Here is a 21853-nt window from a genome sequence, read left to right on the forward strand (position 1 = left end):
TATTAGCCTCACGAGAGACGTGTTGAGATATATTTGGTGGAGTCATTGTATATTATAACAAGAGAGGTGCGCAAAGTTGGTGGGGTGGCTCACTCGCTTGTATGGCTCACTCGCTTATAAACTACGTTATCATATATTATCCTGGTACACTAATAATACCAAACCAAACTTCGTCAAAAGGGCTAGTGTAGAAGAAACATAGCCTGAATGCAGTTTGTAATTTTGCCAAGGGCATGTTAGCGTAAGATTTAGATCAAGGAGTCGATGGTGTGTTCAACGTAATCCGTGCCAATGTAGAGAGTAAAGGACACAACGTGAATGGATCATCTCCGCGGACTTTAAAGTGTACTAACGAAAACAAATATGTAAACATTTTGGGAAGTACGAACAAAGCTTGTTAATCCAAGGCTAGCCCCTTAGAAACATGGCGTAATGTGCATCACAAAACATCACTCGAACAAAGTAAAGACGACGTATAAATTGAGCTCAAAGCCCAGAACATGCATTTTGATTTGCATTTGCATCCGCTGGGACGCTGGATAAGTATCTATGTAGAAGAAGAAGGAGGAGGAGGAGGATAGAAAAAAAAATCATGAGATCGTGCCGCAAGCGTCGTGTTCTCAAAACCAGTTCCACGGAGGAACCCAAGAAGAAGAAGAAGAAATAGTGCGTCAAAACAACACCGTTGCCGAAGCAAATTCGCGCCGTTTTCCGTTTTCCGTTTTTTTGTCTTGATCATAGAATCAAGATCATAATCCATCCCGAACCCATGTCCATACAAAAAGAAGCCTGGAAGAAAGATGAAGAAGGTCATCTAAGAAAAGTCCCTAGCGTGGCGCCTGGAGTTGCTGGAAGCGACAGATGCGATTTCAGGACCGGGAGCATCGGGAGAAGTCTGACCGGCCTTGTGCCAGTAAAGGTCCCACTTGAGGAGCGGGTCGCTGGCCTTGTAAAGCTCGGTACCCTTCTTTCCGGCAGGGACCTTGGCGCCGTTCTTACCGCCAGTGACCTTGATGTTGAAGGCCTGAGGCCAGAACTGGCGGTTGCTGACATCACCGTTGTTGTGGATGGAGACGACCTCGGTTCGGAGGACGTAGTTTTGGCTGGGAATGTCGGATGGGATCTTGACTTTCTGGGTGTTGCCCTTGTCGTAGAAGATGGCGTCGGTGCCCCAGTAACCAGTTTGTTCTTGGGGTGAGCCGGATGAGTAGCGGCCCTTGCGGTAGTCGATGAGGGCTGACTCGTGGATCTTGAAGAATTGGAGAGTCGTCTTGTCGACCTTGGCACAGTCACCGTTGCAAGGGGCGAGGTAAGTGGCAGTCCAGCCGTGGTGGGAGCAGTCCCAGCCCTCTTCGCCGCCGCCGCAGCTGCCTTCGTGGTGCCAGTGGAAAGTGACATCAGATCCAGCGGGTACTGGAACAGTGTAAGGCGAGGGGGAAGCGTCCTTGTGGGCAATGATGTCGGGGTGGCCAATCTTGTCGCCGTAGACGGGCTGGTATCCCCAGCCTTGGGCCGTCCACCAGGCAGGAGACTGGTTACCGGGATCTTGTTTGGTTGCTTGGCGGTAGCCTTCATAGGTTTTGCCACCAGCCTCGAACTTTTCAACGGAAGTGTGGCCGGCAACGGTGGAAATGAGGGCTGCGACAAGGGCAGTGGTCTGGAAGATCTTGGACATGGACATGATGACGGTAGTTTGCAAAAAACGGTTCGTTGGGGGGCTTATTGATGGAGAGATAACGCAAAAGGGTATAGAAAGAATGACGAAGAGCGAGTTTTTGATAGCACCTGGCTATGGAAAGAGTGACTGGTCAAAGACTGACTGTGGAAAGAATGACTTGCTTGCTGGAGCGTGAAGAAAAACGAGAGCGGACGGGGAACGAAAAGACTATATGTATAGTCTGAGCAAGGGCCGGAAAGGATGCTACAAGGAGATCCAGACGCTTCTTCGGTCCCCCTTCGCCCCGCATTTCCCGAAAAGCAAGAGAATGGTTTACATTGTGGCTTCTGCCTGCACCGGCTTGCGGCCTGCTGACGCCCATACCCACTGACGCCCCATTACATGGGATGTGTGCCTGACGCTAATGTAGGTACAGCAGAACTAGAAGAACACTTGGGTCACCAGGGTGTTGAACGATGCTTCCTAGTGGTTTCGGTCCTGGACATCCTTTCGAATAACAGAGTTGGCTAATCCTACCGTCTCCACTATGTCGCTGCGACTGCCTTGGCCTCTTTTCTGTTGACTAGATCGGCACTACTTGTTCCTGAACCAAATGTCCACAGGCCTCGACAACCCCCTCAAGACTTTTTCAGTGGAATCCCGAGGGGGCCGAGATACATCTAATAATCGGCAGGACGAATCACAAGGCAGTGACGTTGTGTCTTGTTTGGTTCAAAATGACCAAGCGTGCTTTTGTTGTGGTCGGGCCACCTCTCGGCTCGCAGTCTGGTGCCAACAGGGGTTGTACGGGGCTCCCATTGCCGCACGCCAACCGCACAACGCCGTCGTTTCAGCCGTCAGCCCCAAGCGAAAAGAGCTATCGATAAACAGCCTATTGACGTGTGTAATACTCTCTCAACACCCGGATGGCGTCTGCAGGAAGTGTGGTTCACTAAGGACTCCCCTCTGTTCGAAAAGACGCTGTGCAATGTTTCAGGATTCAGGAGTCAGTTGGAACCCCCCACTGCAATTGAGTTCGGAATACGAGCACGAGGCGCGCGCTTTGCCGGCTGTCTTGGTATGCTCCGCCCATCATGGGCCAGACGCTCAAGAAATCGCCCAAGAATCGGCGAGTCCTATTAGACCAAGCTTCAACCGCCAGCTTAACATAGCCACGACATCCGGCTCCATCTTCCGCATACCCTGTGCAGCCTGCTTGTACGTTTTGAGAAGCATATCAGGTAAGTAAATATAAGCTTCATGACCAACTGACACTTTGTGCTTCCACATGAAAAAGTCTCGTGCTTATTTCTTGCGAGACATTTGGTGCTGTGCCATCCTCGATCCTGGATGGGCTACAGACAAGCAGCCCATATGTCCAGATCGGTGTTTTGACTGTGATGTACCCGAAATGGGGGGTTTCTGATCGATGCTTTTGTGCAAGGATGCCTGAGGGGAAAGGCAAACATCCAGCCCGGCTATCTCTACATCAACATCAAGGCCGTCCAATGAAATTTCCGAATGTTTCTTTTGACGGGTTCTAGTGCAGCTACAGTGCCCCAACCAACTGAGGTCCAATGAGTACCACGTATCTCTCACTACTCGATGCTTATTCCCAGCAATGTCGATGCTATATCTTTGTCTGCCACCCTTCCTACTTTTCTGTAACTCATCTTTTTTTTTCATCCTGATTGCGAATTTAATCTCGGGAATCGGCGCCTCAACACCACCACACAAGTCTCTTGTGTATCAGAAAGCTGTTGTTGCATCGTTGGTGTCCATTCTCAGTGTCGGGCTTGCATTCATTCCATATTTGCTCAAAAGTGCACGCACACTCGAGCTCAACGTTCCTTGCTCATATACGCGAATACGTGTAATAATTGGCTAATAGAGGTAGTAGCTTTACGCGCAAGGTTCCACTTGGTGCTCTGTCATTCAACGCAAACCCCTCCCTGGGGCTTGGCGCAGCTTGGGGCCTCGTGGTCCGCTGGGTTGGCGCATTGATGTCGGAGGCCCGGCAGCACAAGGTCCGCATCGGAATACACTCATTATGGCCGTCTCCATTCTAGCTTTTGTCGTTTTTGGATGTTTCGTCCGATGTAGCGTTGCTACTGGCGTTATGGCTGTGTGTCTCGATTTGCGTGCTAAACCTGACTCCACACATTTCTTGCATGACGCGTCCATTGCTTGCGTTGCATTCCTCACAAACGCACACACGCAAGTTCGTCGTATCCTGCTCTGTTGCAGGTTACTTACGAATCCATAAAGTTGCTGATTTCATACTCTGGTATTCAACTTTCCTTATTAGTAGGCGATTAATCACGCTCATGTGCAGTGTCAGCCTTTGATTTACTGCCGGCTTAAACACATGTTTGCATGCAAACTCTCGATTGCATCTCGTGTTAAGATCCAATAGCGTTTGCAAAAACCCAAGATTGTTGACTCGAGTCTTCATGACAAGGTCGACGTGAACATGGAGATCAGCCATGTCCTAGCGTTGTTCCACTCCATCGTTAGATATCCGGAAAACAATATGGGAGGCGCTGAAATAATGCATTGCAGATCTAGGATCCAATAGTTTGCTCCGGCAACACGTAGCATAGATATTCAGTTGGTCACTCGACCTGCAGTATTATCGGAAAACACTAAGCCTTCTTTCATGACGGCTCGCTATAAGCATATAGGCTCCCTGACCTCTCAGCAAACCACAAATGAGGAGGTACGCTAGCTACAAGGCGGCTTATATATTAGAGATATCCCCGTTGTCTACAACAACACGTCCGAGTGGTTAAAGTGAGAGGTAAGAGTGATCGTCTGCATCTGCAGAGATCCAGACACTGTAGTTGGCCATGTCAGAAGCCACAGCCATATTGGCGATAACTTCTCCGTATACAGAGAATTTCTCCTTCTCCAGGAGTGAGAGTCGCAAGTATCAACGGTCATTGCAAACTTTAAGGCAGGCGAAGCAAGATGTTTCGGTATATGCTGTGCTTCCTCAACTCAAAACAATAAATCGTACTTTGACTCCGAGAAAGGTTATCATTACTCCTGTATATATTTTCGAGAACAAGATCTACACCCTTGAAAATATGATTCATCGATTTTTGTGTTTAGTTTAGTGATGTAAGCAGCGGCTTACTCTTGGTGGGGTTTGTGGTTTCCAAGTGCCTTAACGTACTAGAAAATCAATCCATGTGCCAATAGAATAGCTTTAATTTTGCTATGCTAGTACATACGACCATAGAATTCTTGGTAGCTGGCCATCCCGTCCGATCTGGCATACATAAACAGTTTATCGGCGGACTAGTAGTCAGGTGGGTGACCACTGGCGAATCCCCGCTGTCGTATGTTTTTGACTCTGATTTTTTTTGACATTCTGACACGGGTCACGTGGTCGGTTTTAGGCGAGCATTACATCTCCTTGACTGGGGATATATGTCCATTCCAATCTAGAATAAGAAACCTGATATTCGAAAGACGACACCTAGCTATTCCTGTCTTTTTTTCAAATACAGGAAGAAGACCCAGTTGGGCATATCTCCTACCTAGGAAAGACTTGATCTCTGGCTTTCCGAGCTGTTTTGATTTTCGCATATTCAAGACGATGTTCTTACTACTATTAGTAGGCGCTTGTAACGGAGCCTCCTGGAACTAATCACAGTATACCTGGCCTTGTAGCACAAGCCCCTGGAGCAAAGTCAATATATAACAAAAGCTGTAATGAATAAAGATCCTGTTACCTAGATACAGCCCAAAAGTGACGTGCGTATTGGGCGTTGACTATGCATACATATTATGCAATGACGTTCCATGACGACTCTAACAAATACCCACCCCACCTTGAGCCCCTCATACAATATAAACAGTTTCTGAAAATGCGTAGATCTCCTTCCAAAAATATCTTAACAGAAAACAAACATCCAAACCAATTTCTACCATAATTTCATCTCAAGTCAATCACACAAACATCTCCTACTAACCATCCAATATGAGCGACGACAACAGCCCCGTCACCGCGTACCCCGCGACGTCAATCACGGCGCAAAACCAAGAGGGTGGCCCCGGCCTAGATGCTAAAATGGAGCAAAAGGCAGAGTGGTCGCGTCTTGAATTCTGGGACGACAACCAGAAGCCGTACCTCAAAGAATACGAAGGTCGCGGCCTGCTCCAAGGCAAAGCAGCGCTAATCACCGGCGGCGACTCTGGCATTGGACGCGCAGTCGCCATTTTGTTTGCAAGAGAAGGAGCAGATGTAAGCATTGTGTATCTGCCCGAGGAAGAGGAAGACGCACAGTACGTCAAGAAGAAGATTGAAGAGGCGGGCCGCAAAGCCAACCTCATGCAATTCAACCTGCGGGAACGCAAGAACTGCGAGCAGGCTGTTGAGCAGCACATGAAGGTATTTGGTAAGTTGAATGTGCTAGTCAACAATGGTGAGTTTTCCTTCTTTCTCTTTACTCTGTGCATCCAGAAGCTTGCCAAAGAAGAATATGGTGCTAACTGCTGAAAAACTAAAAAAAAGCCGCAATGCAAGAAATGGCTACCGACATTACCGAAATCGATCTTGATGTCACAGAGAAGACTTTCCAGACAAACGTCATTTCCATGTTCGCAATGAGCAAGTATGCGCTCAAGCACATGAAGCGCGGCGACTCCATTGTCAACAGCACAAGTGTCGCTGCATACATGTCAAACCCTACACTCCTCGACTACGCATCTACCAAAGGCGCAATTGCAACCTTTACTAGGGGTCTGGCACAGCAGCAAGCACCAAAGGGAATCAGAGTCAACGCCGTCGCACCCGGAATCATGTAAGTTCTTCACCCCAACCTTATACACACTCCAACTATTGTTATCTTCTTCCTCTCTTTTCCCAAGGAAAATAACACTAATTACTCACAACAATTGCAGCTGGACCCCCCTCCAGCCAGCCACTAAAGGAAACCCTGCAGATGCGATGGAGTCGCTGGGTGTGGGCGCTTGTCCGTTGAATCGCCCAGGCATGCCTGTTGAGATGGCCACTTGCTATGTGCATCTTGCGTCGCCGTTGGGATCGTACTGCACGGGTGAGGTATTACATGGCTCGGGCGGTATCGAAATGCAGGGGTAAGGGGGCTGGAAAAAAAAGCAAAGCCCGTGGTTGTGCGAGAGGGATATCATCGTTGTGACCATGAGATGGTGTATTAGATGAAGATCATGACATGTGATCAAGAGAGACATTATTTCACTATGCAATATGCATGCCCGATTTGTCTGTAAATAGCATCTTTCATATCTTTAACCTTCTCTGTTCAGAATAGGGAAAAGAAAATAGGACCATGACTACAAGACTAAATATCCTCATCTCAACTTTTGTACACATATGCCACGGCGCTTAGGGATACCATTGAGGACATCACATAGAAAGAAAATTCGCACATGAATTCACACATGTCACAAAACCACTGCGAAAAGACCTAGGATTGGAGAGATAGAGTGGCATGTTGAATATCATACTACACTCGCCCAATTGACCGGCTGCCCCAACACCGAGCGAACAAGCTTCAAAACGCCAACCCATGCATTTTCTCGGTAGACAATATTTCCAAGTACCACGACTCAAACATCAAAAGACTAGCCACCCTTCTTCATCTCCTCTACACCCTTCGCATGCCGTGCATCAACCTCATCCATCGCATCCGGCATATCAACATCCGAGAATGAAACCTTACTCTGCAACTTCTGGGAATCAACATCCATGGCATCGTCGCTTCTACCTACAGTCTCGCTGCTAGCATTGCTGAGTTGAGAAACCGCCGGGCGGGCAGGATTAGGCTGGGTCGCCGTACCAGAAGCGTCGTTGTCGTCTTCGACCTCTGTATTTGGCGTCAAAGTAGCAGAACTCATGTTTGAATCGTTGCGAGCGCGATTATGGAGTTCCTTGGTGGATATTTGGCTCCATTCGTTGTTGTCTGTGGGAAAGGTGTCTTCGACCCAGTCGCCTACGAGAGGCTTGTCCCACCGTGCTGTGCTGTTGTCCCAGCTTGTCTGACCGGCGTTGTCGTAGTCGTTGTAACCCTCCCAACCTGTGGCGTTCTTTTGCAACTCCTCCAAAAAGTTGAGATTGTCGTGCTTGACAAAATCGAGGAGGGGCTTTGCTAGTGGTATGGGCTCGACTGACATGGCATCGTCGTTGGCATAGACAAGAAGCGCTGAAGCAGATTCGGTAGTCGCTCGCTCAATGACCTCTTGGAGCGTGAGGCGGTCTCGCCTTATTATTGGGTTCGAGGACTCAGAGTCGTACTGCATTCGCCACCACTGCATTGCGCCTGGAACATCGGATTGAATATCTGGATGTCGCACATAAACTACGTCACGGCGAGTGGCCACACCATGGAGATGATATGGGTGGTTCATGGCATCCTCTGGTGTCTGGCCCTCCGGGAAATCAGTCTTGACCGGCTCTACAGACTCTGTTGCAGCCTTTCCAGCCGCACCATCTGTAGCGTCCCCAGTATCATCGTCCGTAGCACCATCGTCTACGTGGGGCTTGAATCTGCCAGAGATACCGACAATCATGTTCTTTGTGTGCTCGGTCTGCTTCTCAAGTGTCGCGAGCTTGTCCTCAATACTCTTGTAGAGTTCTTGAAGCTGAAATAAGACTAATGCGTCCTCGGGTGAATCATTCCCCTCTGAATGTTCATATGTGGTCATGCTGGCTCGCAGCAGTTGCAGTGATTCCACTTTCTTGGCACCAGCCTTCTTTGGAGTGTAGTATTTCAGCTTCTCCAACTGCTTCTGAATGGAATTCAGCTGCTCCTCATGCTTTCTGATGTCGTTGTACATGCTGTCAATGACATGTTTATTCTTCTGGAGGTAGCGGTCGATATAGAGAGTGGCTGGTACACGGCATCCAAGATCGGACGCCTCGGTATTTGACGAGGTAAGGCGGATAATAAGCACATTGCTGGCGTCGCGTATGTGCGCGCTTCCTACTGCCGAGGAAAAGAGCGTATCGTCAAGGACATCATATAAGCTAAAGTCGGGCCTAGACTGATCTCGTGTAACAGTGGTGTCGAGCGCAAAGCTTTCTTGTGTTATTCCCGCGACATTGACAGTGGAACGAAGAAGACCGTTCAACTCGACATTCGGTACATGGCTCTGTACTGCAAAACCCCACATGACCAGGAACTTAAGCAAGTCATCGTCAGGATCCTCAACAGCCGACTGGTTCTCTGCCCAAGCCTCGGTCTGTAATAAGCCATTCACTGATCCATAGATCCTGTCCGTGTTGTCGAGGAAAGCCATGAGACGTTGTGCCTCATGGATAATCTCAAAGTTGTGAGCTTCTGAACGGCCTATGCTGTCATCGAATATGCGCCCAGTTTCGGTTGGATTGCCTCTCCACCAATCCTCGCCTATCCAGTAATCCTCCTGTAGTATACCGGGACATAAGAGCGCATTCCGAAATAGTGGTATTGAATGTATGATGGGAATAAGACTGGATAGATAGTTGAAGTTGGATGACGGCTTGAGGATAGCGGGTTGGCCTTGTTCGCGCTTTCGCTGGACAGGTATTGGGTCGGCGATGATCTCGGTGGCTGTGGGTACCAAGGCCCACTGGGAGGTGTCGTAATTATCTCCAGTAGCTGGCCTGAAGTTGGAGTTTGAGCCAATGACCCCACTCTCTTGGTCTTCTATGCCTGTCCCTCAGTCAGTACGGTCAATATAGGGCGTGGTATCGGGCCCAATGGACTGACTCTGCATTGGGGCGTCACCAGCCTGGGCCTGGTTGGAGGCGATGCTGGTCCGAGAAGGTGGGCGCGTGGGTGCTCTGCTATTGACATTGCTGTGGGGGTAGTTGTCATGTCCTGGAGCGTAGTCAATATTAAAGCCTGGCACGAGCGCCTGTCAGCAACGTTATCTCTCGACGTATTGTGGAGTCCAGGCCAACGTACTGGGAACGGTTGCATCGTCGGCACCGTACATGGCACCTCCAAAAGCAGTCTCATCCCACTTAGGCTGGGAGTTGCGCAGATGGGATTTCAGTACCGAGATGCCCCCTTGTTGCTCCATACTGCTAAAGTATTTGTCCATGGCAGCTTCGACGCTGTTGCCATGATTCTGCGGAATGCTGTTAGCCCATGCTCATAAGGCGCGGGCGATGTGCTTGAGCGGGGCGCCTTTCGTACCGCGAGTAGCTGTCTGGCCTCGGTTCTGTCCAGCTGGTCGGCGCCGAAGCTGAGCAGGAGGTCGATGTTTGCCTCCACATCTGCCGCCTCCATGGTGGTGGTGGTTCGGCCAGGTGTGGTGGAGTGGGGGCTTAGAGGTGTTGGTTGCGCCAGGTGCTTGGTAAAAGGTCTTTGGGCGGCAGCGGGACGGCAGGCAAGCGGGCGCAAACGCGTCTGGCAGCGGTACGGAACTATAAACACCAGAGAAATGAAGGCGGACTGGCAATATGCGGAGAAGGCGCGCTTGTGCCTTGTCTGGCGGCAGTCATGGCGGGGAGCATAAGGCGAGAGCCTTGCGGAGGTGCCATGCGGAGCTTTCACGTCGCCAATTGCGGGCGGAAGAGCAGGGATGCTGTGCACCGTCGACTATTATTGCGTCACACATGCACCTAACGGTCAATGCCGCACATGGCCCCAACGTTGCACAAACTGCTTCATGTTTCGTTTCCCGCTTCGTAGCTTTTTGTTCTACTGTACATTTATCTTACATGAAAGCCCTGAAGTATACACTTGTATCTTCACACTCCTTCGCACCATTCTTGGAATAGTGAATAATTCCTTGACCATGTAACAGCAACGGCTGCTAATATGACGGAGATATTGACCATCTAATACCTTATCGTTCTTCCTGGTGGCCCCAGGCTCTATCGTGTCTTCATTCAACCTTTGTAGTCTCCTCCGTCTTTTCTGTCGCTGCTTCATCATATTCGCGTGCAGCATCGGAGCCAGGCCCGAGTGGCCGGAACACCTGCACTCCCTTTGATTCGTTAAGCTGGTCTTGCTCTGTTCTCCATTGTCGCCCGCGGTGGCTGAACCTTGAGATCAGATCGCGGTAGGGCTTGAGCTTCCTGTCTGTCTCCTCTTCGTCCAGTCCAATCAGTTGACGCCGCCGCTCTTTCAGCGCGTTATACAGCCTCCAGCGAGCCTTCTCAGGAATCTCCTTGATGTGATACTCAACCTTCCACTCATCTTGTTCTGTCCAGTCGACGGGCCTCTCCACATAGCCCCCGTTCACTATATTACGGACGCTCAATGTCCACCCCACCAGCGGTCCCTCCGGGTTCGAGGTAGGTTCGGGTACATCCTCTACATCTCCTACGCTTTCCTCATCTCCATCATTGGTAGATTCCTCAGCAGTCTCTTCAGTGGCCTCCTCAGCGGCCTCCTCAGTAGGCTCCTTGGAAACATCCTCTGACGCGTCCTCGGAAACATCGAGTGCTTCTTGCTGAGATGCATCGGTCTTGCTACTCTCGGCTATCGAGATGATCTTCTGATCCTCACTGATTTGCTCGTCAACATCATCTTGGATGTCTTGCCAAGCTTCTTGACTTCTCCGATCATCTTCTGGTATGCCTACAATATCCCGCGCAAAGTCTTGTTGTGCAGTTTCTCCTGCCTGTTGAATCTCGTCTGCCTGCTCCTCGGTGACGGGCTCAGCAAATATGTACATGAAGGGTGTCTTGCCTTCGCGTGCTTCAAAATGCATCCTCAGAGACTATGTTGAAGTTAGTAACCGACTATAAGTATGAAGTCGACAAAAAGAGCTTACTGTATCGGGGAACTGAGCGGTAGCCTTGGTCAGAAGTTCATCAACCAGGCTGATAGAGACCTTGAACTCCTCGTCTCCCAAGGATGTGTCGTGCTGTCCGTGAAGAACGGCATCCATATCTGATAAGCTGAGATACTGAAAGCCAAAGATGCGCTCAATGTTGTGAAAGGCGACGAAAATGCCATCCATTCGCCCCATCCGGACTTGCAGTGAGTACTTGAGCAGCGTGGCACGTGTCATGTCGTAGAACTCACGCTCAAAAGACTCCCACTCGCCTAGCGCATGTCGTATCTGGTAACCCGAGCCTTCCTCAAATTCTTTGTGGTTCATGCGGATTGAAACAACAGCCCTCGTCTTCAAATCGAAAACGCCGGTTCCAGGGAGTCGGGGGTCGACTGCATCCAGTTGGGACCGCATCATAATGTTGCCTTGCTTCGAATAATGATAGCAACGACTGGAATTATCCTCTGTAGGCGCCTGCTGAGGGTTCGATCTACGATATCTTTCAAACTCGCTTCGCTCGGTTGTCAGCAACTTCTCCAGAGAATGGCCAAGCCAGCTCATAATGTTGGGTCTGTCGTAGGACTTGTCTGCGTCAATTGCATAGATGCCGTCCTTGTGTCGCAGAAAGACAGTACTGGGACCGAGAGTGATTTTGGAGAAATTTGGAGACGGATCTGGAAACTGGCGTGAGAGCATGTCGTGGTTGAGCTTTCGAAAGTTGGACAGAACGAAATGGAAGTGCTGCAGGATGCCCGACATGCTGGATGTGGAGCCTGTGAACTTTGCGCCAATGTCCTTTGTCAAAGTGAGCAAGTCTTTGTCCTTGGAGGAAGTCTTGTACTCGCTCAAGGCACTGAAATCAAACTCCTGGGCTGGCATGATCTTCTCCAGGTAGGGGTCAAAGTTGTACACTCTTGATCGTGGGTCCTGTAGTCGGTAGACGCCAGGGTTGAAAAGCACGCGGTCAAGTCCATAGGCTAGCATGGGCACAGGCGGCTTTTCCACTGGCACAGGGTCGAAGCTGAGCTCTCTCGTCTGAATTGAGCTTATATTCAGCTTTTCACGTTCTTCGGTCTTCCGTTTTCGCGACCCCGGCTTGCGACCAAGGAGTGCATCTTTGAGAGACATGGCAGTGTCGTCGCCATGCTCGTCGACCGCTGCATCCTCGGTCTCTTCTATTTCACGAGCATTCTTGGACTTTTCCCTGGCCTTTTTAGCCTTCGCAGACTTTGCAGACCTTGCAGCTTTCTTAACCACATCTCGCTTCTTCAGCACAACAGCAGTGGCGCTGAAGGGCTGACGCAACGGCGGGCGCGGCAGGCTTTGGGCAGCGCAGAAGAGACATGCATAGTTCCAGTGCCGTGGCGAGGCTCGCACCAATTGGCGACTCAGCATCGGAGAGTGTTGGCGAGGTGAGGAGTGAAGGCGGCGGTTGAGATGAGCGGCGACAGTGACGCTTCGACATTTTCAGAAAATCCATCGGCGTTTTGTTTTGTTAACGCCGGGTGATCGCCTATTAGTGCCCGTCACGTGATGCACAGGAGGAACAGTCAGGACGCGCGGAGAGGGCACCAAAGACCCACCCACTCCGCCATTGGGCGCATGTCTTGGAGACAGTAAGACTACTACCTAGACAGAACCCTGTGGACTTCGCGTCCCCCTTCTTCTTCTCCTTCTTTGCCGGTGCGGGGCGTCCTGCTTGTACACTACATATCTTTTTCGCGTCTGAGGCGTGAGCAGGTTGCCGGTCCCCCCCCTCGTTCAGACAGACGTAAGGCATCATCATCCCCGGACACCCTCATGCCATATGCGCCCACCTACGGCACATGAATAATGGGACATTGCCATTGCACCACCACCGCCAACGCCGTCCCACTAAAAATCCGAGCCTGACGTCTGCACTGCGACTGCCGCCCCGTAGCCATCCCGCTATTGTTGTTGTTGTTATTGTTATTGTCTTCTTACTTCTTCGCGCATGCGCCTGCGCCTGCATGTTCATTGGCTACGCCTCGACACTCAGTTCCAACTCCGCTCCTCTGGCTCACCCTTCGCACGTCGACTCTTTCTAACCTAGCTACCGACGCGCATCCGTTGCTTCTTCCACCGAGGGCTGCTCTACTTTCTATATGCGACATTCGCGCCGCTGAGCTCGTACTGGGCTGTGCGCGCAAACCTGCAACCCCGGAATGTCCAAAGACAAACGGCGGAGCATTTTCGGTCGCAGCTCTCTCAATGTCCTCACCTCCCAGAGCAGCAAAGACGACACCCAACCCTCGAATCTGCTGCGGAAACGCCGCACCGCCTCCTTCATTTCCAATCTCTCCGACGTATCACAGCATGCAGAACCATTCACTATCAACGGCTCCATAGGAGCCAGCTCCAACGCCCCAGAGCCGCCGGATTCAGCCAGATCCAATCTTTCCAAGAGCCAGCTGAAGCGTGCCAGCTCCGTCTTCAGTTCCTTTCGTGGCTACAAACTTCCCGGCGACGACGACCCTGAGCCCCTCTCGGCAACCTCGACGCGGAACTCGACCATTTTTGGGGAATACTTGTTAGAAGATGTAAACAATCTTCAGGTCTTGCACCATGGAGAGGTGCAGACGAGCAGTTCCATGTTCAGGAAGAAGAAGGAATATCTAGTACTGACCGAGAAGCATCTAATCCGCTTCAAGAGCCAATCCAAAGCAGCCGAGGCTTTTATCGAATGCGCCCCAGTGCACTTGGTCCCAGGCGATGGAACCGAGTATCGTAAGGTCCCTTCTTCACATCGCTTGAGTACATATAGACACAGCCACAGCCCCTCCATTGGATCAACACATGAGCTCCAGTCCCTCGCCTCAGAATCGTCTGGTGATCGTCATCAAGGGATCCCCCTGCGTCACATTGTTGCCGCATACCACTTAGACGACGGACGGCCGCACTTTGCCCTCGAGCTCTATTACCTGGATGATGAGTCCAATCATGCCGCTTCCATGACTCTCCAATTCGGCGATCCCGAAGACATGTTTGCGTGGCTCAAGATCATAAGACATGCCGCCAATGCAGCCCGACTCTGTGATGCAAAGCCCATCTCTGCACATAACTCCCACCTGGCTGCGCGCGTCGTAGAAGCAGAGCGTGACTATGTGCCTCCACATTATGCCATATATAAAGTTGTCCTCAGACCCCAAGGGAAAACCACGGCCAGATCTTCGTCCGATGATCTGACAAAGGCATCTGCTTCAGTATGTTTTCTTGCAATTGGCGTGCACAAAGTACACATCATCCCGTTGTTCAAGCCGCCTTCGCAACGATCTTCCAGTCCATCATTGGTGTCCCAAAACACACAATTGTCACATGGTATCCTGACCCTGACTGAAGTTCGCGTCAACGAGATTGATGATACCTTTCAGTTGACCTTCAGGTACGTACTCGAATGCCCACAGCGAGAGCGACTCTGACAGCATGCAGAAAACCTCTAGAAAGACCAAAAGTGCTTCAATTGGCGTCGCTTGCCTCACGGGACATAGCTGTTCGCCTACAATATGTTGAATCTAGTCTAAGACCGGAGTGGGAAACGCGCCCATTGGATTTTCTGGTCCCCGAGGAGGTACACCAAGACATTGTACGACAAGAAAGCCCACACCCTATGGACCCTGATTCTCTAGATCGCACTTTAATAGGCTACTGTATCGCTTATGACGTTCAACCAGAGAACATTAGCTATCAGATTACGTATCCACCAGAAGACTCTCCACGGTTCGAGCTCCTCCCACCCAGCTCCCGGAGAACCCAGTATACTACACTTGAACTCCTTGCTGTAATGCGCGCCCTGAGGTACAACGAAACGTTTGGTGGAATTTCATTCAAAGATGTACACCTGGATATCTTGAATGGGCTCAAAGACCCAAATGGTGCGGAGCATCTTTGTCTCAAGACAAAACGCGGCACGTACGCGCGCTTGGATATCGAAGAATTAGAGCGATCTTGTCTATTGGTTCAGGAGATCCGCGCATTGGCCCTGACAAACCGGAAGCTTCGAAGAATGGACTTTTCGGGTTGCATCACACGGAAACCAAGCGACCACGGGGAATCCAGAGGCAGTGCAAGAGACCAAGGCTGCGCCATTGTGGAAGCGCTGTTTCCACTGTGCAAATACCAAACAACGAATGTTGATTGGATAGCTCTTAACAGAATACAACTGGGGGATACCGACTTGGACTACCTCGTCGCTGCAGGAGTCGAGCGAGCTTGCCATTTAAGGGGACTGGAATTGAGCGGGTGTGGTCTTACAGACCGTGCATTGTCTCTTGTCCTAGACGCATTGCGTGCGCAAGAAACTACGCTAGAAGCCATCGATCTCTCGTCCAATCCTTTCCGCCTTTCACCAAGCATTTTCGACTCTCAAATTGGCGTGTTTGGCTATCTCACACGACTGAACCTCTCACATCTTGCACGCTCGTCTGGCCTTGAATCCCTAATATCCGTCGAGACGTTCCAAGGCTGGAGATTACAAGAGCTGATCCTTAGCGGAACATCGCTCAATGCGGCTACCGTTGACGCCATCGCTGGCTACCTTTCTAACTATAAACGATCTTCAGCCCTTCGCGAGGTAAAGTTGGATCATTGCTTTCTTACTGGAAGGGACATTGCTTTTCTCCTGCACGCAATGACCGAACATCCTGGCAAGGCTCGCGACCTCCATCTTGATGTTAGCGAGAATAGAATTGAGGAAGACCTGGACGCGTTAACAAAAGCAATCGCCAATGGCCTCGCTCCGTCGAGCTTCACTCTGCGTTTGCTTGAATTTGAAGAAGACGCCGACTTTCGGAAGATGATTCTCGCTTTGGCCGCCAATAACACCATTCGACAGCTGGACATCTCGCGAGCATCTCTACCATGTGACGCTTCAGAAGAGACGTGTCAAGCATTAGAGAAGATGTTTGCTGATAACAGAAGCCTTGAGTGGCTCGATATTTCTGGCGAAGACTCTCGCCTTGAAACAACCAAATTAGGCGTCGGTATCAACCGAGCGTTGCGAGGACTCCAGCGCAACAAAACGTTGCGCGCTTTGTACATCAGGTGTAAGTTCATAGTCTTGAGTATAGAACAGTCAAGAAACTAACAGAATTAGATCAAAAGCTGGGCGTACAAGGCGCGAGTACCCTTGCGGATGTGCTCAAGGTCAACAATACTCTACAATACCTATACTGTGAGGACAACGGTATTGCCTTGACTGGCTTCACGGATCTTGTTAATGCGCTTCATCGAAACACTACCCTCCTATATCTTCCATCCATGCATGAGTCCCGCCAAATGGCGCTCAAGCAAACAGAAGACCAAGTCAAATCAATGCGTGACGATTTGCCAACAAATAACCAATCAAAATCATCCTCCGTTCGAAGCAGAATCGCAAACAGAGTGGTCAGCAAGACTGCAAAAGAGCCCAACTACCCGACAGGTCTGTCAGATCAAGACATCAAGGCCGCGCTGGGGCTGGTTGACGAGAGTTGGGCCAGGCAAGAATATCGTCTGCAGCAGTACTTGACGCGCAATTACAACATCGCACACGGCATACCAACAGCCATGGATGTCGATGAGGAAGAATTCGAAAGGCCAGATACAGCGAGCAGTTTAGGCAAGATTCTTGAAAAGGTTACTATCGAGAGCACTCCTACTGCAGAGAAGGATCTACAGCTTGGTAGCCTACTTCCGGAAATAACTACGACGCCGATGATAGACATTGACTATGACACTACACCTTTGGAAAAAGAGCTCGAAATGTCTTTTGGTAATACACCGGCCGGATTCCCATTCCCAAACTAGTCAGACAGACAACTTTTAATCACACCTAATCGTAATTGGGCCTCTTTTTTTACCACTTCTTGCCCAGCATCACTCTACTGTTGCAATACCTGTTTGCAATTACTTTCTTCACCTGTATATATAGGGCTTTTTTGCATATACCTCCCTCGAAAGAGATCATTCGGCGTTTGTTTTCTACCACAAGTAGTAGCTGACGATTTTGGAATTCGGGTCGTTTGGCGAAGGAACCGTCTGGTCTGGATAATTTATACTTTTTGAGTACATGCATGTTCTAGGCTTAGGCTCATCTCTGGACGGCTGTTTTTCTTCTTCAAAGATACCATTTAGATTATTATAAACAAGGTTGAAATTTCGGACTCTTCTCAAGAAAAAAAAAGCTCAAGTTTAAGTCTCTTTGTTGAAATCTAGCTGGGACTGATTCATTGGTTTGTTGCAAGTATGAAATATGGTCAGTTCAGATTTGAACTTTGTGCATTTCTGTCTGCGATCGCGCTGCGTGGGGTATACCCCACTAAACAAGCTCATAACTGACATGTCCGAGCTCCGGCCGAAAATGTACGTTGACGACATCATTTCGCTAGAAATGAGTTAATTGAACCTCACACCATCAAAACCAAAACAACAGACGAACCAATTGCGGTCACGAGATAAGATACGACTTTTTGTATCTTCTCATGGTAGCTCGCCTAAGAAGATGGTCCGACAACATGGCAGTTTAGAGAAGGATGAAGAGACGAATCAGGCGGCCTGGGAGGCGGCGCGTGGTGCGCTAGTCGGCGGTACAAAGGTATGAGATGTCAGTCTCACGGATTGTGTCTATTACATCTTTCCCTTCCCCTCACTGCGATTTTAAGGGTTTGCTTGAAGATGGGAAGCAAGAGAAGGAGAGCAATCGCGAAAGAGCTAGCTGTGGGCGCACGAGCGAGTTTCACGTGAGATTCGATATTGGAAGATGTACCGACTGCATAGTTCACGGCCGTGGCGCTCGGTTGCTTTTATGCTTTATTTGTGTTTTATCAAGGCTGATTGGCCATATGAGACATATCGTACTAACTCTGATACAACCAGTGGGGTGCTTTCTTCGCTGTAGGAGGCGGTGTCGCGTACGCGTTTTCCCCCCTCTACCGCGGTCTGACTGTCCAATTCAAAACGTAGGATTATATTCCTCCCCTTTTTGAATTGCATACTGCTCTAAAGTTCATGGTTGCTAATCAATTAATCAGATACATACAGATGTCTGGCATGATACTAGGCGGCATGCTCGAAGCAGACAAGCGCATGGTAAATTACCAGCATCGAGTGAGACATCACAAGAGATTGGCGAGGGATATGGAGATTTGGAGGCGGTACGAGGACACGTATGAGGAGAGAGGGACGCCGGGAGTGGGAGCGGAGAGCGATGTGCACGGGCCAAGTGGGAAAAGTACATAGGGCCAATATGGGAGAACATTGTGAGTCAGACTAGAGATTACGGAAGGCTGTTGTATTGTACGATATCAGGCGTGTATCCATTACCCACACATGCAATGGATGGGTTACAGACATGCTTCCGTTTTGGGACACTTCTTCTAGATGATTCCAGGATTTCATAACAGAACAAACTTTACAGTCATTCTGCTGATAGGAAGTCTCGAAGGAAACACGACTAGCAACACTGTAGTACTTAAACCATATAAAATGCCAAAAATACGGGAACATTCCATGTAGTATGGACTACTGACATTGTTGCGCGGGCGTGGTGCGGAGTGAACGGACCAATGACGTGTTTCGTTCTGCGGAGGCAAGGCTGACGTAAGGTCTCTCCACCAACGGCGCGCCGCTTTCTTTCAAAAGCCACCTTGCGAATTCGCTTCGTCTGGTTCTTTAGGCAGCCCTCCCGCTGTTCCTCGCCCACCACACTTCATTGTCGCATCTGTCTGTAGCTACTACAGCTTCACGCAACAATGGACGTTTTTTGGACGCTCCCTCCGGTCTCTAGGTAAGCTTCTTTCTTCCTTTTCGTATAGCTCCGGAAGTTTCGCATCTAACAGCTTCCCATAGAACCATTACAGCTGCAGCTGTCGTCGTGTCGGCGCTGGGTTATGGTGGCATCCTCAACCTATACCATGTCGTCTTCGCGACTCAATATGTCTTCACTACCAAGATGATCCCGCAGCTCTGGCGACTCTTTTCTGCGTTTCTCCTCACGAAACCGAAATTCGGCATCCTGCTTGACCCATACTTTTTGTACCAATATGGCAGCTCCATTGAGCGCGAGTCCAGCCGCTTTTCGCAGCCCGGCGATTTCTTTGTGTATACCATGTTCGTCGGCAGCGTCATTGTGGTAAGTACCTGCTCGTAGCTATTTCGCGCCCCATCGCACATACATGTAGTTTATCCATATCGCATCGACCCAAGCTGTCTGCGATGCACTGACTACGGTCTCAACCACCTCGACATATCTGCCCGCCCAGTCAAAAATTGATCTAGCTGAAGCGGTTCCTGGAATCGAGGAAGAATACCCTTGCACATCATGCAGTTCCGCTACAATCCAAAAAGGGACTGTATGGTGTGTAGGCATGGTGGGATTGTCACATACCGATGCGTTGCGAACTCTCTATTTCGCAAGGTTATTTGGGGCTCCCTACATACCTTTACCACTTGTTTTGCTTTGTTGAATCGCTTGTTGTGGATATAACCTGGAATGGGCTTATGCTAATGATCCATGTAAAGGGAACGGCAGGCTGTCTTCTCGGCTCATATACCTTCCTTCCTGCGCTGTCTCTCGCATACGCATATACCTTTGGCCAGGACAACCCTACGCGATCCGTGCAGTTCTTCATTCTCAACTTTGACGCCAAGTTTCTACCCTTCGCTATGCTGTTCCTTACATTCGTCATCGATGGTCCTGAGACAGCGGCTTCACAACTGACCGGCCTCCTTGCCGCGCATCTCTACGATTTCCTCACAAGGATCTGGCCTACGTTTGGAGGTGGAACAAACTACATCCGTACCCCTCAGATGGTGAGAAGTTGGTTCAGTGCAACAGCTGGCAGTGTTCAGGATAGGGGATATGGTCATGCTGTCCAGGGCCGCGGAAGAGCGGCTGGTGCGCCTGGAAGCGGTGCACAGCCGACTACGGGCAGGACTACTGGTGCAAACACACCTTGGAGTGGCATGGGGCCTGGTCGTAGGCTGGGAGGCTAGACATACCGGCTGGAAACGCCGTGTAGTCTATTTATGATGAGTACTGCGGTTTTTGGTATTGCCTGAGCAAAACTCGTCATTGTATTATTAGCATTGCAGCAATTATGTAAATGAAGATACTATAATATGATTTGCTGAGTTTCTCTATAGCCATTCAGATGTTACGGATACTGTGACTGGAGAAAGAAGTACCGATAATCCAAACCTTTACATATTTCTAATGAACTTCAATTTTACATTTCTTTCATGAATTCAATACATTTGCCTCTGAGCTATATTTACAAATCACTTTCTCATACACTAATCACTCAATCGACATAACCCTTGTTACTTTGAGCTCCCAGCCGGATTGCTAGGCCCATCAACCGCCCGCTCCACATGTCCCGCAATCCCATTCTTACTCGCATCAAACTGACTTCCGATCACACCGTCCTTGCTAAACGGACCTCCAATCGCTTGGCCGATGGCTCCTATCGCGCCATCTGGGTTGACTATTTCCCTCAAACGTTAGTGTCGTATTAACTTGAAGCCGGTGGATATGAGATGAGAAAAGGTGAGAGGAAAGGGGGAGGGGAGGAGGGGGATGAGAAACGCACAGTTCTTTCCAATTGCACCAGCAGAAGAGAGCACACTGGGATTATCCTGTGGAATAGCATTTGTGGATTTGTTGGCGCCGAGTTTATCGGCTGCGGAGGTGGTGCTGTCGGTTATGTTGGATGAGTCGGAGGGGTAGGTGGATTTGGGTGTGGATTGGTTTTCGGTGCCAAGGCCGAGTTGTTCCTTTAGGGGGCCGGTGGACTTGGGCATTTTTTGATGGTGTTTGGAGGAGGAGGGTTGACGGGTGTATTGTGGTTATTGATTTGGGTTTAAGATGTTGGATTTGAGTGTGGATGTAGATGGGGAATGTAACTTTTCGGGGCTTGAAAGTGTTATTTATATTTAAGGTGAAACGTAGGTATTGCTTGAGATGCTTGGGTTTGGGGCGCTTGTCGTCACTGGGAGATAGGCGTTGTGCGTGCTTGAGTGACAATCGTGATGTCATGACGACACTTGGACGTGAAATCATATTCTTGAGCGGGAGAGAAAAGTCAATGATGTAGTAGGCTCCTTGCAGATCGGAATCTAAGCAAGTGGCTTGTAGTTCTTACGATGTGCAGATCGTTTGTTTTGGGGATTTGCTGGGTCGGTGGGACAATGGCGAGAATGGTGTTGTGGTGGTGTCATTGGTTTGCATGTTAGGGTCATAGTAACATTCACATACGCATGGGGCTTGAATGGAAGTTTGGCAATGCATTTCGTCATTGAGTCATTAGTTCTTGAGGTCTTTGAGGCTCGTGTTACGGTGATAAAATGGGTCGAGAGTAGAAGGATGGGGGATGGAGCTTGTAGAGTCTGACTGTGGATGATGTGCCAGTGCGGCTTCTATGCTGTCGCATGTTTATG

General features: G+C 49.7%; 9 protein-coding genes across 9 annotated transcripts; 5 read left to right on the plus strand and 4 right to left on the minus strand.

Moving 5' to 3' along the window:
- Positions 1-814: 814 nt before the first annotated feature.
- COCMIDRAFT_102803 (lytic polysaccharide monooxygenase) lies at positions 815-1681 on the minus strand (the record flags this gene model as incomplete). The annotated part of the gene is made up of 1 exon (XM_007692594.1): positions 815-1681. One exon carries the CDS (start codon positions 1679-1681, stop codon positions 815-817), a length of 867 nt encoding a protein of 288 aa, XP_007690784.1.
- Positions 1682-5645: 3964 nt separating this feature from the next.
- COCMIDRAFT_39262 (uncharacterized protein) lies at positions 5646-6767 on the plus strand (the record flags this gene model as incomplete). The annotated part of the gene is made up of 3 exons (XM_007692590.1): positions 5646-6090; positions 6180-6468; positions 6569-6767. The coding sequence occupies 3 exons, from the start codon at positions 5646-5648 to the stop codon at positions 6765-6767; spliced, it is 933 nt and encodes a 310-aa protein (XP_007690780.1).
- Positions 6768-7270: 503 nt separating this feature from the next.
- COCMIDRAFT_39263 (uncharacterized protein) lies at positions 7271-9921 on the minus strand (the record flags this gene model as incomplete). The annotated part of the gene is made up of 4 exons (XM_007692591.1): positions 7271-9339; positions 9397-9531; positions 9595-9760; positions 9829-9921. 4 exons carry the CDS (start codon positions 9919-9921, stop codon positions 7271-7273), a joined length of 2463 nt encoding a protein of 820 aa, XP_007690781.1.
- Positions 9922-10522: 601 nt separating this feature from the next.
- Positions 10523-12814, minus strand: COCMIDRAFT_28709 (uncharacterized protein; the record flags this gene model as incomplete). Its single annotated transcript, XM_007692584.1, has 2 exons — positions 10523-11362; positions 11417-12814. The coding sequence occupies 2 exons, from the start codon at positions 12812-12814 to the stop codon at positions 10523-10525; spliced, it is 2238 nt and encodes a 745-aa protein (XP_007690774.1).
- A 431-nt stretch (positions 12815-13245) lies between these two features.
- On the plus strand, positions 13246-13488 carry COCMIDRAFT_102834 (uncharacterized protein; the record flags this gene model as incomplete). The annotated part of the gene is made up of 1 exon (XM_007692595.1): positions 13246-13488. One exon carries the CDS (start codon positions 13246-13248, stop codon positions 13486-13488), a length of 243 nt encoding a protein of 80 aa, XP_007690785.1.
- A 117-nt stretch (positions 13489-13605) lies between these two features.
- COCMIDRAFT_102819 (uncharacterized protein) lies at positions 13606-17224 on the plus strand (the record flags this gene model as incomplete). The annotated part of the gene is made up of 3 exons (XM_007692596.1): positions 13606-14822; positions 14870-16482; positions 16533-17224. The coding sequence occupies 3 exons, from the start codon at positions 13606-13608 to the stop codon at positions 17222-17224; spliced, it is 3522 nt and encodes a 1173-aa protein (XP_007690786.1).
- Positions 17225-17918: 694 nt separating this feature from the next.
- On the plus strand, positions 17919-18655 carry COCMIDRAFT_102810 (uncharacterized protein; the record flags this gene model as incomplete). The annotated part of the gene is made up of 3 exons (XM_007692597.1): positions 17919-18011; positions 18293-18375; positions 18448-18655. 3 exons carry the CDS (start codon positions 17919-17921, stop codon positions 18653-18655), a joined length of 384 nt encoding a protein of 127 aa, XP_007690787.1.
- A 512-nt stretch (positions 18656-19167) lies between these two features.
- On the plus strand, positions 19168-20410 carry COCMIDRAFT_102859 (uncharacterized protein; the record flags this gene model as incomplete). Its single annotated transcript, XM_007692598.1, has 3 exons — positions 19168-19202; positions 19265-19547; positions 19937-20410. The coding sequence occupies 3 exons, from the start codon at positions 19168-19170 to the stop codon at positions 20408-20410; spliced, it is 792 nt and encodes a 263-aa protein (XP_007690788.1).
- A 327-nt stretch (positions 20411-20737) lies between these two features.
- COCMIDRAFT_28713 (uncharacterized protein) lies at positions 20738-21217 on the minus strand (the record flags this gene model as incomplete). Its single annotated transcript, XM_007692585.1, has 2 exons — positions 20738-20901; positions 21007-21217. 2 exons carry the CDS (start codon positions 21215-21217, stop codon positions 20738-20740), a joined length of 375 nt encoding a protein of 124 aa, XP_007690775.1.
- Positions 21218-21853: the final 636 nt, after the last annotated feature.

Source organism: Bipolaris oryzae (genome assembly GCF_000523455.1).
Source record: "Bipolaris oryzae ATCC 44560 unplaced genomic scaffold scaffold_134, whole genome shotgun sequence".
NCBI lineage: Eukaryota > Fungi > Ascomycota > Dothideomycetes > Pleosporales > Pleosporaceae > Bipolaris > Bipolaris oryzae.